The sequence below is a fragment of the Prionailurus bengalensis genome, chromosome A1 (assembly GCF_016509475.1).
Source record: "Prionailurus bengalensis isolate Pbe53 chromosome A1, Fcat_Pben_1.1_paternal_pri, whole genome shotgun sequence".
In the NCBI taxonomy this organism is placed as follows: Eukaryota; Metazoa; Chordata; class Mammalia; order Carnivora; family Felidae; genus Prionailurus; species Prionailurus bengalensis.
Window position 1 is genome coordinate 28,509,646 of NC_057343.1, and position 18,341 is coordinate 28,527,986.

General features: G+C 39.8%; 1 protein-coding gene across 5 annotated transcripts in view; it reads right to left on the minus strand.

Moving 5' to 3' along the window:
- DGKH (diacylglycerol kinase eta) overlaps window positions 1-18,341 on the minus strand; it is a 180,523-nt gene that overhangs the window by 88,891 nt on the left and 73,291 nt on the right. For 3 of the 5 annotated variants that reach the window (XM_043579634.1, XM_043579643.1, XM_043579629.1), the window contains exon 4: window positions 16,191-16,271. In XM_043579634.1, the coding sequence (XP_043435569.1) occupies window positions 16,191-16,271 (81 nt within the window). Of the gene's footprint in view, window positions 1-7,751; window positions 8,200-16,190; window positions 16,272-18,341 lie in introns of those variants that run through there. The other 2 variants (XM_043579648.1, XM_043579652.1) reach the window with 2 other exon arrangements.

Genomic DNA, 18,341 nt, shown 5'->3' on the forward strand with positions numbered 1-18,341 from the left:
AGTAGTTTGGCAAAGCTATACAGGTGATTCTGATGCACATCTTTGCTTATCAGCCGTGAAGGGCAATGGAAGCATCCAACCTGTCCGTTAATCAAGTCAGGATCTGGTCTAAGTAATGCAGAGAGAGTGCTGTTAATCTTTACGGCTCCGTATCTCCCTTTTCAGGACCCTTCTGCTCCCCAATTTCCAGTGTTCTCATCTGTACCTAACAGAATTCCTTTGTATGGTATCAATCTGAAATAGTCTACCACCTACAGCACCCCAAGGGATATAACAGAGGTCACCAAATGACGACCTCTGATGTTTTTGTTTGGTCAATCTATTTGAACCCAGAAGTGGTGAGTTATAAAACAACAACAAGTTAAAATCCATTTTAGACAGGTACTTTGCTCATCACAGTACAAGCAGCTTAGACCTATTTTCTTCAGCTGGCCACTTCATACACTTAAATTACCAAGTGGCCCCCTGGAGGCATTTGAGTTCGCAAGTCCTGCATAGATAGACTGACTCCTTTTTCTTCTGGGATCAATACTTCACTGTTTCATCATCCAGTTGCCCCGAGTCCCATCTATTTTCTAAGATGACAACTTCTGACCTAAAAGTAAATTTTTCTGAGGCACTACCAGATGATAAAGGTTCAATGCGTATTTTCTCCCAAATGATGCTTGAATTTTAGTGGGAGACTAAGAAAAGTACAGTCACAACAAATGCGCATCTGGCAAAGGAAGAGCTGTGGACATTTTCAACAGATAGTATAATTTAAGTCTGTAAAATAACAGAATTGTATATTAGGAAGAGACATTATCATACTGCTGCAATATAGTAAACACTCATGATATAGCTGTAAACACTGTGGAATCTGCATTACGTGCTCATGAAGAGAGTAGTTCCATAAAATCGCAGAGCACACATTTAACAATATGTCAAATGATGTAAAATAACATACAAAGATGTAGTGGGCTAACGATAAGACTGAGGTTGACAGGTCATTCACATACACTCAAGAGCCAATTATTAACCCATTGCTGGAATTTATAGGGAAATCCTGCCATGCCGATAGCACACTATTGTGAACAGGATCCTAAATCATATGGCTTGGATGCTGAACTAAGGTCTTCCTATTCCCTTTCAGAAGGCTCTACAAATTTTTTCAGATGTCTATTTAGAACTATATTTAGATTTATACACAAAACACACATACACACCCTTTACTGAAAGTTAAAGAGGATCTTTGAAAGTCATTCTACCCTTCTGGTTTTGGCTGACTGATCATCCTTCCAATGGATGAGTCATTCTAGCTGAATAACAACGTACTGATCTTTGTGGGCATTCCTGTAATGTAGACTAGGAAGTACCAAACATCTGCATAGGTTCTCAAAATAAAGAGGGAGGCATTAGTCATGAACACAGGGAAGTCTGCCCCAATGCTGCTTACTTTTCTAAGGAGAAGTTATATATCATTTGTAAATATAACATTAACTTCAAAAATGAAGCTATAAATCAAGTAATTACCTAAACTTTGGTATAAATAATTGAGAATTCTGTAGCATAGGGGCGCCTGGGTGGCGGAGTCGGTTGAGCCTCTGACTTTGGCTCAGGTCATGATCTCACGGTTCGTGAGTTCGAGCCCCGCGTCATGCTCCGTGCTGACAGCTCGGAGCCTGGAGCCTGCTTCGGATTCTGTGTCTCCCTCTCTCTCTGCCCCTCCCCCGCTCATGCTCTGTCTCTCTTTCTCTCTCAAAAATAAATAAACATTAAAAAAATTTTTGAGAATTCTGTAGCATAATATGAAATTCGTGACAAAATTCTACAAAGAAGTGCAAGTATGGACAGAATCAATTTTGATGGAAGTTTTTTTGTAAATATGTAAAACTATTATTCTGAGAAATGTACTAATTATAGAAAGGAAAAAGACCTCTGGACAAGAGCAGAACGTCTTTGCCAAGAAGATGTCTGTCTTCTTATCTACAGGAATACTTGACTACAAACTTACGGCAAAAAGACAGTATCTCATTGATTCTTTAATCAGCTCTGTAAATTAAGTATGGAATTAGTTTTGTTACAATACATTGAAGAGAAAAAAAACAAATGTAGATACCAAAGGGGTTGTCTACAATTAGCTAATACACTCCTTATATGAGGAGTTAACAAAACAGCAATAGTAGTGTTATAACAAGTAAAGTAAAATCAAAATCAAAAGAAAAGATTATTCCTTCACTGCGAAATACTAAATTCAGAAACTACGGGCAATTTCTCTCTTCCGCAGCTTCTGCATATCCAGGCTTTGTTTGAGAAGAACGATGGAAAAGAAGCAGAGTTAAAATCTAGCAACGCCTACTGAAGAATGAGGGGTCAAGTAGAATGGTGTGAAAGGTTTGCTTTAAAACATTCCAGAGAAAATAGGGAAAGAGAGAGACGAGATGAAGCAATGTGGCAACACGCAGACGGCAGCAGGAGCTGGGCAATGGGAATGTGGGGTTCACAGTTACCCTGAGTTTGTATATATTTGAAAGTTTTCACAGTGAAAACAACTGTACCCAAACATCGGGGAACCCCAAGCAAAACTCTTCAAGGAACTAAGGAGGTGAGGGACCTGGGAGTCTTAGGGATATAGGCTCTATTCAATCCTTGCTCTGTACTCAACTTGCAGACCATACCTGCCAGGACTCAAGTTTCTGACCTTTTATGGCCTTCTCTTGTATCAAACTCAAATTAGATGAATAATGTGGTCTCCTTAACCAAATGACCTGAAATGTCCATAGAAGCTGAAGAGGTAAGTCTTCCAATCACTGAGTGAGATGGGGTGGGATGGACTGAGCTGAAGACAGCGTTGCAAATCTTACTTCCATAATTCTTTTTTTTTTTAGGTTTGTTTATTTATTTTGAGAGAGAGAGAGAGAGAGAGAGAGAGAGAATGAGCAGGGGAGGGGCAGAGAGAGAGAGGGAGATAGAGAATCCCAAGCAGGTTCTGTACTGTTAGTGAGGATCCTGAACTGGGGCTCAATCTCACTAACTGTGAGACCATGACTTGAGCTGAAATCAAGAGCTGGATGCTTAACAGACAGCCATCCACGTAACCCAACTTCCATAATTCTTTTTTTTAATTTTTAAATGTTTATTTATTTTTGAGAGACAGAGAGAGACAGAGCACCAGCAGGGGAGGGGCAGAGAGAGAGGGAGACACAGAATCTGAAGCAGGCTCCGGGCTGTGAACTGCCAGCACAGAGCCCAACGTGGGGCTCAAACCCACAAACTGTGAGCTTGTGACCTGAGCCAAAGTTGGACATTCAATTGACTGAGCCACCCAGGCGTCCCATCGACTTCCATAATTATTGAGCTTTGATGACTCTGCTTAAGATTAGGTCGGCACAAAACCTGCTTCTTGACTAAGAATAATGGCTTCATAACAAAGTCATTGTCCATGTTAATCTGATTTTCCTCTATAACCTAATATTGTTTTTTTTTTACTGCCTTAAAGTATTAAATATAAATAAAACATAAATTCTGATATGTTTCCATGAAAAAAGGAAGCACAGATTTCAATGCTATCAAGTACCAACCTTCTCATTACATACCCAGGATTTCCAATGTATCTCACATTCTAAAAAGTGAATTTTTCCTTTATTTCAATGTAAAAATCCAAAATACTCTAAAATCAAAATTTTACTGAAAGCATTTAATAAAATATTAACAATAAAATAGAGACGTGTAAGCTGGCAGGACCCAGGTTTCAAACAAGCAAATGAATTCAACATGGTCTAATTCATATCGTGTTAGAATCTATACAGAAAGTGTTAAAGAAAGCCATCTATTTAAAATCTTTTGGGGACTATCTAGTCTTTAAGATTCTGTTCCAGAGTAAAGGACCTACTTGGAACTTCCCAGAAGCCTCTGGTTCACTGGAGAACCAAAGATAGAAGGACATAGTGAAACCGCAGAAGAAAAAGGTGGTCCCTGTGCAGGCTTCGCTGCCCTGCCCTGCTCTCTCCGGAGAAAGGCCATGGCAAAGGCCTCAGGGAGTCTATCAAGAGAGACTTTCCATGATGCTTACTGGGGTATCCTATTCTATCATTTATATAGGTAAATTACATGTATAATAATAAACCACTGCTTCTTTGAAGACTTTGATAAAGAAAGTTTGGATTTAAGTCGGTATTAACAGTTTCTTAGAATTCAAAAAAAACTGTAGTTATTAATGTTTGATCAATCCCTATGGCATTAGTTTCCTGTTGCTGCTGAACAAATTCTCTTCAGTTGTGGTGGTAAGAAGTTTAAAGTCAAGGTGTCCAAAGGGCTGCATTCCTTCTGGAGGCTGTAGGGAAGAACCTTGTTTTTTCCTCTTCTAGAGGCTACCCTCATTCATTGGCTCATGGCCCCTTCCTTGCACCAAGCCAACTTCACATATTCCTTGACTAATTCCTCCTGCCTCCCTTTTACAAGGGCCCCTGTGATTACACAGGGCCCACTGATAATCCAGAATGATCTCATCTCAAGATCCTTAACATGATCAAAACTACAAGGTCCTCTGCGCCATATAAACTGACATTCAGAGGTTACAGACATTAATTAGGATGTAAATATCTTTGGGATCCATTCTTCAGCCTGCCACACTCATAAAATAACTATGATACACAATTACAGCTTTTGCTATTGTAATAGTGAACTGGGAAATCAATGAGACTATAATCTATTTTCCTATTATATTCATAATTCTAATTACTATCCATGGATGCAAACAACCTTTCCTCAGAAGAATTAATAGTTAAGTTCTTGAAAAATAAGAAGGGTGTAGGGGGCCATAATCTTGATAAATAAGCAGAATGATTACTTTTGCAGATCTTACACTTTCAGAGTGCTTTGCTGTCAATATGATCACATATATTATCTCATTCCATCTTTCATATGAAAGGTCCATGTAGGATTTGAAAATGAATTCTGTCTGCCTCCCTAGCCATCTACTAGCAAGGAAGGAATATCAAAGAGTTTACTGACATTACCCTGGACGAACAGGCAGAAAAGGCTTGACATGCTGCTCACTTTTTCTTCTCTTAAAAATGATCAGGGCAACTGTACGGTTATATCTCAATCCGATACATACTTGGAGATTCTTTAAAGATGAGCAAGAAAAGGTGCTGGTAAATTAATAATAATGATAATGATAATGATGATAATAACAAGAAGAAGAAGAAGTTGAAGGAGAAGGTGAAGGAGAAAATTTGCTAACATAGATAGGTCTCTGCAAACCAGGCACCTTTACAAAACAAAATATTGACAAGACATATAATCATATATAGTATCGGAAAGTATCACACTGTACATTGGAAACTGAGAGGGTTTTTTCTTAGCAGTAATTACAATAACAAGGATCACAGTGATTTTAGAAATTATTTATGTAAGCTATCACACACACTTCTGCTGTAAATTAGCCATGAGTACTAGTTAATGGACACATTAAAAGTTTTACCACACATTTAATATTTTCAGAATGTACCAGAGATTGGAACAAAGCATTAGCCTCATTCCCTTGGCACAAGCTCTATTTGTTTGTAACCGTAAATTGCTTTGTACAGAACACGTATGTAATGGGAAAGTTCAAAACAAAATAATTATCTTGTTTGTACCAGTCACCACAAAACTAAAACATTTCCAAAACCTAAATTTTCCATTACACCACAATCATACTTAAGGAATAGAGAAGACACCGGATATGCTAGAAACTTACAAAGAGCCATGAACATGATACCAAAGGAGTACTTTAAGCCATTTTAATAGTTTTTAAAGCATCTTTCAATTGCCTACTAGACATTGCCAAGATACCTTACCATCATTTCAAATTCTCAGTGTCTAATTCACAGTGCCTTCTTTTCACTCCCCACAAGCCTACTTGTATTCTTGTTTTCTACCCGTAATTAAAGGCATCATTTATATAGCAGTCCTCCCAAATTCAACAACTCTATGTTAGTTTCCTCCTCTCCTCCTTCCTTTCCTGTTGGCCATGGCTCTCCAGTCTTTCCCACAAGATCTCTCATGCACCTCTTCCTTCCCTCCCGTTACAGATGGCCTTTATGATGGTTTGCTTGAACAGTAGAGCAGTGTCCAACATGGGCTTCCTGCTAAATCCATAACTCTTGTCAAATGCATCTGATAAGAAGTTGCCAGAAAGGGCTCTCATGTAGCACTTAGAACTTTTCTTGAATAAGTAATAAGGATTTGTGACACAGACAAACACGTTCAAAATATATTTAGGACGAAAAATACATCTCCCTCCCAAGCCTGCCCCCAGCTACCAAGTCTCCTTCCTGAAGGCACATATCTGTCAGCTTCTACGTATCTCTCCAGAGAAATGCTCTGTATATACAACAAATATACGATCTTTCAAGGTTTAAATGTATAGCTGCCTGCACATACACACAAACAAGCACAGAGTAACAAACACAGAGTAACATTTTACACATGCTCACTGTTCTACATCTGGCTTTTCACACTGATCACAACTTGGAGTTCGGTGTGCATTATTATACACAGAGCAGACTCCTTCTTCTTCACGGTTGCATAACACTGTACTCTGTGAAATATTTCATAATTCATTTCAACCAGTCTCTAACTTAAACATTTGGGGTATTTCCAATCTTGTGCTATTGCAGTGGGTAAGTGGCCTTGTCCATATGCCTTGGCATACATAAACAGTACGTTTCATGACCTCTGCTAATTCTGGATAGTGTGGGCAGGGAAGCCACTGATGAACCCAAGGACTTAAAAAACCTTCTTTACAATCTATCCTGTGAAGTGTGTATCTTGGTCATATTGTATTAAACCTCAGGTTAAAGTCTTTTGGAGGTTTTTCAGTAGCACTTTTGAGGACAGACCTGTGAGTCCTTGGTGGTAGGCATGCTTTTATCCATCCTGAAAAGGCATGTACAACCTGAAACATATTCACGTGAACAACAATCTACTTGTACAAAACAGCAACTCTAAATTCCTACAAAGGTTCTCAAGGGGAGAAGGATTAGCAGGTTTGCCCTGATAGCTTTTCTTACATTATGAGCCTAACAAATAGAGCACTCCAAGTTTTTAGTTTAGCTACAAAAGGACCAATGGTTTCTTGCTGCCTAGAACTTTGGTCTGAGGAAGCTCATAATAACTTTAAAGAAGTATTTCTCCAGGCTATACTCTTGGAAAAGATGGTATATCGTTACATGAAAAGATAAACATGATGTACTTACAGAAACAATGATAACGCATTTCATTTCTAAAAGCCTGATGTCCAAGTTAGAGAAAAAAGAATGCAAATTTCAAACTCCACTTTTAAATTATCAGCTTTCATAGTATAAAGCCATCTATACTACATATAAGTCAATTTTAAGAGGCAAAACAACCACTCAGATTGCATTAATGTGGTATCATTTTAGAGCGCTATAAAATAGGTTAGCCACAGAGACATAAAAAATATGTGGTTTGCCATTATCAGGCATCAGATAATTTTGAGACCACTGCAATCATCAGTCACAGGCAAGAATCGTGTTTCTAAGACTTATTGTTAGCATAAATATCATCTGGTCATGATGTAAAGAGTTCAACAAGGATACAAATATTTATGGGTATATTATAATCCGTCATCATTGAGGAGAAATGAGGAAACTGTGTGCTTTAAAGCTAAAACTTGAAATGACACATTTCTCTGAAAGGAAAACTAGGGTCTATCATTCATTCATTCAACAGCACATTCCTTCCTTCGTTCAACAAATACTTATTGTCTTTCCCCTCTGTTCCAGACCTTGTGTTAACCCTGGGGATCCAGTGGTAAAGAAGACAGTCTTTGGGTATGCAAGAAATTTCAGTCCCCACCATCTCCCCTCACTCCTTGCCACATACACACACCATGCAAAGGTCTCTCCAACAGCATTCTTGAAGGATAGTCACTTAGCTCTTGCTGTTTGGTAGAATGAGACAGTGTGTGCAAAGTGCCTGGGAATCTCTAAATCACTCCTTGCCTACTCCCAACAAATCCCAAGAGCCGGGAGCCCCAAATTCTACATTAGCTGTATATAGCTATCAGCCACCCAACCTTGAGAAATTCATTTCAGCCCTCTGAACCTGAGTCCGCTCTGAGAACTATGTTCTTGAAGGCCCCTTCCAGTTCGTAGGGAATGAGAGGGCTACAGATTTCTAATAATGGACAGAGGCATTACCTCACAAGAGGCCTGTTCTATCAGATGACTCATGTTAGAAAGTTCTCTTTTAAGTAGAGCTAAAATTGTCCCTCTGTGAATTCAACTGTGAATCTTTCTCCTGCACACTGCAGTAACATAAAACCTGTCAACTGCCTCTTAGACATGAGAATCCATCACATATTAAAAAGATGTCATTTCCCCAAATCTTTCAGATAGAAAGTGCCCTCTAAAGTCAGTCAATCCCACGATTCCCAGACCTTTGTATAATATGGGTTGCCTTCCTCTGGGAGCTCTTGATCAACATTTCTATTCAAAATATAGTGCCCAAAATAAAATATAGTATTCTAAATCGGCAGTATGACCAGCAAGTGTTTAGCAGTATATCAGGCAATGCTATAGAAAATTCTGTGATTGACTTGGAGGAGAAGAAGCAACCGAAAACATAAAAAAAAACAGAGGAATACTATCTGACCAAACTCATTTAAAACTCCACAATAAATGGGGTACCTGGGTGACTCAGTTAAACATTCAACTCTTGATTTCAGGTCAGGTCATGATCTCAAGATTTGTGAGATCTGCCATCTGAGCTGGTGACGCAGAGCCTGCTTGGGATTCTCTCTCTCTCTCTCTCTCTCTCTCTCTCTCTCTCTCTCTCTCTCTCTCAAAATAATAAATAAATATTTAAAACAATAAAAAAAATAACTCCACAATAAAGAGTCACAATGGCAGAGTGGTCAGAGCACAGATTGAAGCCAGATGACCTGGACGGGTTCAGATTGTCACTATTTACATGTATTAGGTGTTGCTTCTCCATTTCAGATTTGTCATCTATAAAATGGAGAGCATAATACTACCTACCAGGACTAATATAATTAACTGAATGAATTATTAGCATTTCGAGACGGCACATCGTAGTTATAGTAAATATTATCATCAGAGTAGGCAACTTATTTATCTAAGTGATTATTTATTTAGATGATAATCTAAACACCTGTTTTGTGACATGCATTCACAGATGACATAAAAATAACTTTTCATTCCTTCCTTTGTAATTGAAGATTGAGGTATTAGTGGATAAAAGTAAACTGACACTTCCTTAGGTTCAAAGGATATGATATCTCTCTTAAGAGAGAAGATGAACTGAATTATAATAGAGAGGAAGCTAAGGGGAAAACAGAATCAACAAAAAGTACACATTAAAGAAACAAGTTCTGGGGCACCTGGGTGGCTGGGTCGGTTGGGTATCCGACTTTGGCTCAGGTCATGATCTTATGGTTTATGAGTTCGAGCCCCATGTCACGCTCTGTTCTGACAGCTCAGAGCCTGGAACCTGCTTCGGATTCCTTGTCTCCCCCTCTCTCTGGCCCTCCCTTGCTCGTGATCTCTCTCTCTCCCTCTCTCTCAAAAATAAATAAGGATTATCCATTTCATCAGTTGATGGAATACTACATGGCCACAAGAAAGAATGAAATGTGGCCCTTTGTAGCAATGTGGATGGAACTGGAAAGTGTTATGCTAAGTGAAATAAGTCATACAGAGAAAGACAGATACCATATGTTTTCATTCTATGTGGATAGAATGTGGATCCTGAGGAACTTAACAGAAGACCATGGGGGAGGGGAAGGAAAAAAAAAAGAGGTTAGAGTGGGAGAGAGCCAAAGCATAAGAGACTCTTAAAAACTGAGAACAAACTGAGGGTTGATGGGGGGTGGGAGGGAGGAGAGTGTGGGTGATGGGGACTGAGGAGGGCACCTGTTGGGATGAGCACTGGGTGTTGTATGGAAACCAATTTGACAATAAATTTCATATTTAAAATAAAAAAATAAATAATTAAAAAAAATAAGCATTAAAAAAAACTTTTTTTAATAAAAAAAGTAAACAAATTCTTAAGAACATTTTCCCCCTCCCATTAAACAGCTGCTCATTTCAGTTATACTATGAATGTATAATTTTCAGCATTTTATGTGCCATAAACATTATATTCTCTGTATTGGTTTTTATGCCTACTTTTTGAAACTTCATTGGAGGAATCAAATCTAATGATAATCAACTTTCAGTCATGTCTGCATTGGCAAGTGACCCCTGAACTAAAATGACTCTTTGTTCCAGTGCTCATTTAGTTCTAAAAATAAATGCTACCACATGGTTTCTGTGTTTTACACAACCGAGAAAAGCCAGCATGGGTGTGCAGTAACCGCGAGATTCCAAACGCACCCACAGATAGCTCACTGAAAATGTTCAGGGTAGTTAGATAAACCAAATAAATTGCCTCTGTATTTCTTTCTAGTTAAAAAAAAAAAAATAAAAAAGCTTTCTTTACAAACTTCCATAAAAAGTGTTAACAATGTCATACAATAATTTCCTTAAAAATGATGACTCATTTAAGATGTAGCCTAAACGACATTAAAATGTAATGAAAGCAGTCATTTGGACAACACATTTTTTTTTTAATTTTTTTTTAACATTTATTTATTTTTGAGACAGAGAGAGAGCATGAACAGGGGAGGGTCAGAGAAAGAGGGAGACACAGAATCTGAAACAGGCTCCAGGCTCTGAGCTGTCAGCACAGAGCCCTACGCGGGGCTCGAACCCACAAAACGTGAGATCATGACCTGAGTCGAAGTTGGACACTTAACTGACTGAGCCACCCAGGCGCCCCTGGACAACACATTTTGAAAAGCCTAATGTATAAATGTGATTGTGATGGCTTTCAAATCATTAAAAAGCTGTTCTTTATCATATACATCTACATAACAAGGTATGATTGAAATTTCATTCATTATAGCACAGTTGCTTTCCCGAATAACCTATTAATATGAGGTAACAGTGGAGATAAATCTTCACTGCACCTCTGAAACATAGGCAGGGTGGGACGCTTTCTCAAGATAAAGTTCATCCACATACTCCTTCAAAATTCCCAAACTTGTTGGGAATTGGCAACACGCTTCCACTTGTGAAGCGCACGGGGGGAAAATGACCTCAGGGTTATGACAGCCACTAGTGCTTGGTAAACTATATGTGCTCGTCACTGGGCTGGGGATTGCGATGTGTTATCACATTTCACTTAATCCTCATAACCCCATGAGGCGGGCTCCGTCGCCGTCCTCAGTTACAGGTGAACTCATTTGTCCAAAGTCACGTAACTAGACAGGGCCAAGCAGGACACAAACCCACACTGTTGGACTTCATGGTCTAAAGTCTGCAACCGAGTAAGTCACAAAAAGCTGGGATATACACATCATGGTAAGTGAGAAAGAGACAAACAGAGCAGCAGAGGTGAGAAGAGAGAGAGAACAGGGGCAAAGACTAACCGGATGGAAAGAACACGGTGTGAGAAGGAAGCGCCCTGGCTTACACATCAGGAGGGCTGGGACCCTTCCCCAGGAGGCACTGGTGTGACCAAGGGGAAGTCAATTCTCTCCGGTCTAAGAGAAGGACACCTTTGCCTACAGCACAGTGGTGTGTTAAAATTAAAATGTGAAAGTGGAAATAAAACACCAGAACACCATGCAGAAATCAATAAAACAAGAAAAAAGAAAGGAAATGAGACAATTAGAAAATGAACGACAAAATTAAGAACGTCTCGTGGATGCCACCATTGTAGACGTGCTATGGTAGAACTTAAACTACACATAAATTCGTGATGAACGTTAATGAATCCTGAAGGATTATAAATTGCCAAGAAGGCTGTCAGGGTTGTCCTTTTCCATTCCCTGATCACATCACTGACACCTAATGTCACGGAAAATGCTTTCAGTTTTTTGTTGTTATTGTCACTGCCGTCTATTGCAGAAGACACATGTAAAACCTGAAACTCCAACCTTGGTTAAAATTAGCCCAATTTAAGGGCTAAATATGCATGTGTGGATGTGTACATACACATATCTGTATATATTTAAAAATCTGTTTATTTCAACACTGTGAGATCCAGAGGAAAGGAATTTGGCGATGTTGTGTGCCCGACAGAAACAGTCAGCTAACAAATGGGCGTTGTTTTAAGCCACAAAGTTTGTGGTAATTTGTTACAAAGCAATTGAAAACTAACATGTACCTGAGGTGACTAAGACAACCAAAAAAAAAAAAAAAAAAAACCACCAAGAAAATTATTCATTCCAAGGATGGGAGCACAGGACTGTGCAAGGAAGGAAAAGTAACCATCAAGTAGGCAGGTCTGAACCATGTCCACAAGTCCTGTGACGCAACGCTCATGGTGTTTATGTTCCCTCCCTTGAAGCTCAGTCAGCCTTAGTGACTCACTCGTAACCCACAGAATGCGACAGAAATGATGCTGAATAACCTCCCATGTTAAGTCAGTTTCTGCCGTGGTCTCTAAAACAGTGCTCTAGGACCTGTTCTACTAGAGAGCTTGGCATTGGGTTTTCAGGCAAAGCACTGCATTTCCATTTTCCATTTGCTAATTATAGATTTTCCATTTACTATTGTCCCTTGTCAATATATCATCCTTAGGGACTTCAAGGCATGGCTGTAGTGAAGCTGAATTTGGCCATTCCTGTATTCTCTAGCCATAATACCACCAAACTACACCATTAACCTTTGACATGAACTAGCTAAAATAACAGCATTAATAGCAGTCAATGCAATCCAGAAAGGTAGGATATTTAAATATTTAAAGATAGAGAGGATTGCCAATTATTGGTTGAAAATCTATCTCTTACTCTATTTTATTCCATAGAAAGTTCTACCAAACTGATTTGCTACAAGACTCTAAGCAATCTGCCTAACATTTTAGTCTCCCCATTTCTGGACCAACAAACTTCAGGAATAACGTTTGGTTGAGTGGAAAAATTTCTTGAAAACATTTCAACCAAAAGTCTTCTCATGTGTAAAATACACTTTCATCTTATTAATTAAATCAACAAATACTTATGGGTAAGTTACTATGAGGTAAAACAACATGACAGAGTTTCTGTCCTCAGGGAGCTGATAATAAACATAAGTACCTAATTAAATAAAAAGGCAGAATATAGTGAGTTCTATAATAAAAAAGATACAACAGGAGAGATTGAATGTACTTGTAGGCCAAGAAAGAGCTATGCAAAGGACCTGAATAACTTCTCTTAAATTCAAGCTTTTCACTTCCTTTTACCTTTATATACACCAACACCTTGGACCTCATCTTTACCTGAAATTGTTCTATCTTTCAAATCTTAAATTTTGGAACCCTCTTCCAAACAAAATTCTAGATCCCTTTTGGGGAGAAACTCTTGATTGTCCACTCCCCCATGAGCGTCCAGTGTCCACAGAGGAGAGAGGACTACTAGGGAAGGCAAGTGGTTCATCACCCTACCCCACCTTCACTTGGGAGGAAGGAAAAAGAAGCAACAATTTATCAGAAGCTCTGTACTTAATGGTTGTTGGGTCTTGTTCAGCCATGAATAAAGCCGTCCCTCACTCCCTACGTTTTATTCTCAAGAACCGAGAACACAGAGGGGAAGATGGATGAGTTATTGATCCCTCAAACATCCAATAATCCCTTTACCTTTCTGTCTGATACATCCTACAAACCATCTACCCTGGATCAATTTAGTTGTTTCCTCTCCCCATCCTAAAGAAAATGCGACAGGCATAGAAATAAGGTGCATTATTAAACTTGACCTCGATCTTTGCTAGACATTATTTACCACCTCATGATCTACTACAGGTCCCTGTTCAGTGCCAACTCTCATTTTCTACAGAAGCGACTCCAAAGCCACCTAAACTCTTACTCAAGGGCAGATGACCCTGTCTTCAATTTCATTAAGAAAACAGTAGTATTTAGGTTTGAGATGAATGAACTTCCTGCACACACTTAACTCCATAAACTTTCTGTCTCCTAATCAATGCTGATCTTTATATGAGCTCCGGCTCCCACACCCTTCAGCTTATTCAGCAGTCATGCTCCGTCCATTCTCCCCCTACTTCCTGGACACTCCAACTCTGAGTCTAACACTTCTTTTCTCTCTTCATACACATTCAAAGCCCATTTTAAAGACAAAGCAAAGCAACAACAACAAAACCAAAATTCTCTTCAAGCCTGAACATTCTTCTAGCTATACTTGTTCTCCTTTTCAAACCAGCAATCCACCCCGGCCTCCCTGCCTTCCCGCCTTGTTCCGGAGTGCAGCCTAATGCATTCCACCCGGCCCCTGAAGTCATTCCCATCAGTGTGACCCAGTCACCTCCAAGGTAACAAATTCCATAAACGCTTTCATCTCTCCTTTGACTTGACCTCTCTGCAGTATTTGATGTCTGAAACTTCCGTCCTAAAACTATTTTCCACAGGCTTTTCCTAACATCATCACCTTCTAAAACTCCTCGTATACTTCCGAGTGCTCTGTCTTTATTGGTCCAACTTGAAATTTTAACATTTTCCCAGGATTCTATTCTTGGCTTTCCTCTCCTCAAACTAAACTCTCCCTGGGGAAGGGGGAGGGGCAGGAATATTTACACCATGAATTATCCCACGTGCCCATAAATCAATATGGCTAAATCTGAATGCATTTGCTTCCTCCCCCACCCCCGCCCCTGCCAGTGCTTACCTCTACCGTGGCACTGCTCTGTGTTTGTTCATCTGTCTGCCTTCCCTGCCCTGGCATGCCTGGGAGAGGGACACAGCTCGCCTCTGTCAGTAGTGGTAGCTTCTTGAGCAGGGGCTGGGAGTGTGCAGGGGGCAACAACACAGCAAGAGCAGTGCATCTTAGAGGGCCTAGGAATATGAAGTTATAAAAAGTACCCCAGATGGACTTCACTGGACTGTATTGTGACTAGCGCACAGTGGGTATTCAAATCATATTTTTTGAATGAAAGAAGTACAGGAAGAATGAGATACGTGGATACGCTTTGCAGAAGTGGCAGAATTCCAACAGCTACAGAAGGAGGAGGAGTCATTCGAGCCAGAGGGAACGGGAAAAGCCCGAGCGCAGACAGAAAGGCTGGACCAGGGAGCTGCACGAGGACAGAGTCTCAGGAACACGAGAACACCGAGGCGTGATTTTATGAGACTTTAGGTTGGCGCCGCAAACGCCACTTGACGGGCAACAGCGAGCCAGTGAGTTCCTTCCAGCAACGTGATTTGTAATCGGGAAGGAATTCGCTGAAACCGAGGCTACCTCTTAAGTAGCTATCAAATGAATTACTTAAGTGAGAATAAGTGAAGGCCTGAACTATAGCAACCACCTGAACTGCAGCAACAGAGCAAAAGTAGAACAGAAGGAAAAAACATTCTTTTTAAGATTGAAGATAAACAACCTTTTTGAATATTCATAAACAACAGAATTAAAGTATTACATTTAAAGGAAGTGAGGGGCACCTGGGTGGCTCAGTTGGTTGAGTGTCTGACTCTTGATCTCAACTCAGGTCACGACCCCAGGTTCGTGGGATTGAGCCCCACATGAGGCTTTTTGCTAAGCGTGGAGCCTGCTTAAGATTCTCCCTCTCTCGGGGCGCCTGGGTGGCTCAGTCGGTTAAGCATCTGACTTTGGCTCAGGTCATGATCTCACGGTCCGTGGGTTCGTGCCCCGCATCGGGCTCTGTGCTGACAGCTCAGAGCCTAGAACCTGTTTCAGATTCTGTGTCTCCCTCTTTCTGACCCTCCCCTGTTCATGCTCTCTCTCTATCTCAAAAAATAAATAAATGTTAAAAAAAAAAAATTAAGATTCTCTCTCTCTCCCTCTGCCCCTCTCCCCAACTCGTGCTCTCTCTAAAATAAAATTAAAAATTAAAAAATTCAAATAAATAAACTTAAAAGAGGTAAAAATGTTAGAGCACAAAAACTAAAAGGTCTAAAATGGAAAACACTGTAAATACTTAAAAAAAATACATTTAATACCTTGGTTTATTGACCCAAACAATCATGAACAGTATTGGGTACACAACGTACTCATCAAGTGTATTGAGTTGGCAGGAATTCCAACGCACAACAGTTGACACACAGTTGGTAACTAAGAGGACTTTCTGTACCTGTTGAGGAAAGGTCATTCTATGACTTTTGAGAAGGGAGTCAGCAGAATAGAACCATACCGTGAAACTGTTGTTAGCATTTTTGGTGCTTGCTTCAGCTACACTGGCATCTGAGAGGTCGACTTCATCAAATATCAGAGACTGTTAATGAAAAAGAACACAAACACATTAAATGAAAACCTAACTCAATGCTCGTCAATAATTTTTGTTGTTGTTGTTGTTGTTGTTATCGGGCCATGACTACGAAGCGATGTCAGGAATTAGGAATAGAAAAGGAAAGGAAAGTCATTCGTGACACTTTGCCGTTTCTTCTTAAGAAGAGTGAGTAAAACCATGAAGCACAATTAACTCTTAAATCACAAACTGGGAAGGTCTTTAAAGAACCCTGGCACAGTCTTTCAATGCAAAATGCTGTGTGCCCTCTAGAAGCATAATTTATGGGGAACCTCCTAACTGTGTCACACACACGTACACACAAAGCAACACCTCCTGACCGGCAACAAACAGCCTGTAACAACTTTGCCAGCAGGCAAACATCCTCCTTCCCACATTTGCTAAGTGAGAAATGAGAACCAGTCCTGGGTCGGATCATGGTAAGTTCCTGAACTTTCTGAACCCTATTTTCCTCATCCATACATGGGTTCAGATGAGAAGGTGGATGTGCTCTGCAAATATAAAATGGAAGTTTCTTTTGTCCTCTTCAAAATGGTTTCAATCAAAAAAAGTTCCCGTGAGAAAAACTCCAGAGAAACGGAATCTTTAATATTAGTGTTCCATTTGGAGATTAGGAGATTCTAGTAAATGAACGTATCCGTCCCACTTTGGGTCATTTGGCCATTTTCGCACTCATTCCGCGTCCCTGCAGCAGGGCAGGGATGACAGCACACGTCTGGGGCTGCAGACAAGGGACCGTCCTCTCGTAGCTTCCGCCACCACCCCCAAGATCTCCAGGGCGCTTGTGAGTCCACTTCACTCCAACCAACCTGTTAGACTTGTTCCCTGACCAGAAGGAACTTAAAATCTAGCACAGGAGAAGAAACAGACACAACCCATTTTAATGCAAGAGAGACTATTAAAAGTGGAAAAGAAGAAATCCGACAGAATACTATGAAATTCAGATAATTTCTCCAGCAGAAGACACTTGAACTCTTGCTCTCATGAATGATGGAGTAAGAATATCTGAGGGGATCTTAAAGAAAGCAGGGAGTTTCATCAAGTGGAGACAGAGGGAAAGTCATCTGCCGATGGTACACATGGGGCGAGGCCGAAGGCTGTCAAATGGCCAATGCTTCCCTAGAGATGAATGTGAAAAGTCAGCATGGAGCCAGATCAGGGACAACCTAGAACATAACGACTTTTAAAATAGAATTACTTGGTTTGGTTATTACTTCTACAGCTGCACAGACCAAGAATTAGGTTTGTTTGCATATTTGATTTTATCTCCTGGTATATAACTCTACTAATTATATCAGAAACATACAGTTTTTAATATGGAAATTATCAATTATCCAAGTGAGACAGCAGCAAGACATCTTAATGTTAACTTCTCAAGGAATATTAAAATGTCAGTTTTAAATGGAAGCTCATCATTACTCATTGTTTTCTTACCCAACCACATCATTCTTATTTTATTCAAGTGTTATGTAACAATCATTTAAAGCCTTGATTTTATTTCACTGTGGTTTTTATTCTTAACTGCTAGCACAATGGAATGATTGTTTGTATTATCTCATTTAAGCCTCCCCAGAACAACACATGCTGCCCACAGCCACTCCACTAGAATGTGCTGGAATTGGGATACGAATCTTGCCTGAAACTGGAGTATGGATTCTTAGCAACTATAGCAATTCTCTCTCTCATGGTCAGGGAAAGATTTATAAGGTAAAAAGGTAGCAAGAAAAGAGGGAAACCCCACATTTTTGAGTTTATTACATTTAATAAACTTTACACTTAAAGTTTTACTTTAATTGTAAGGGAAGCGGAAAGGAAGAAAGAAAACTACTTTAGAACCTTCCCATAAGATTGTCCTTTGTGGACATGCCACGAAATTGACTTAAATAGACTCCCTTGGGATTTGGTCCAAGGTGGATCACATTCATAATACTAAATGCACAGAACAGTTAAGGCTATCATGAGCACTAAGACAAAAAGTTTACAGAACCAAAATTTTTAATCCATTCACAACTTCAAGCGCTTGCAAGTAATATTCTC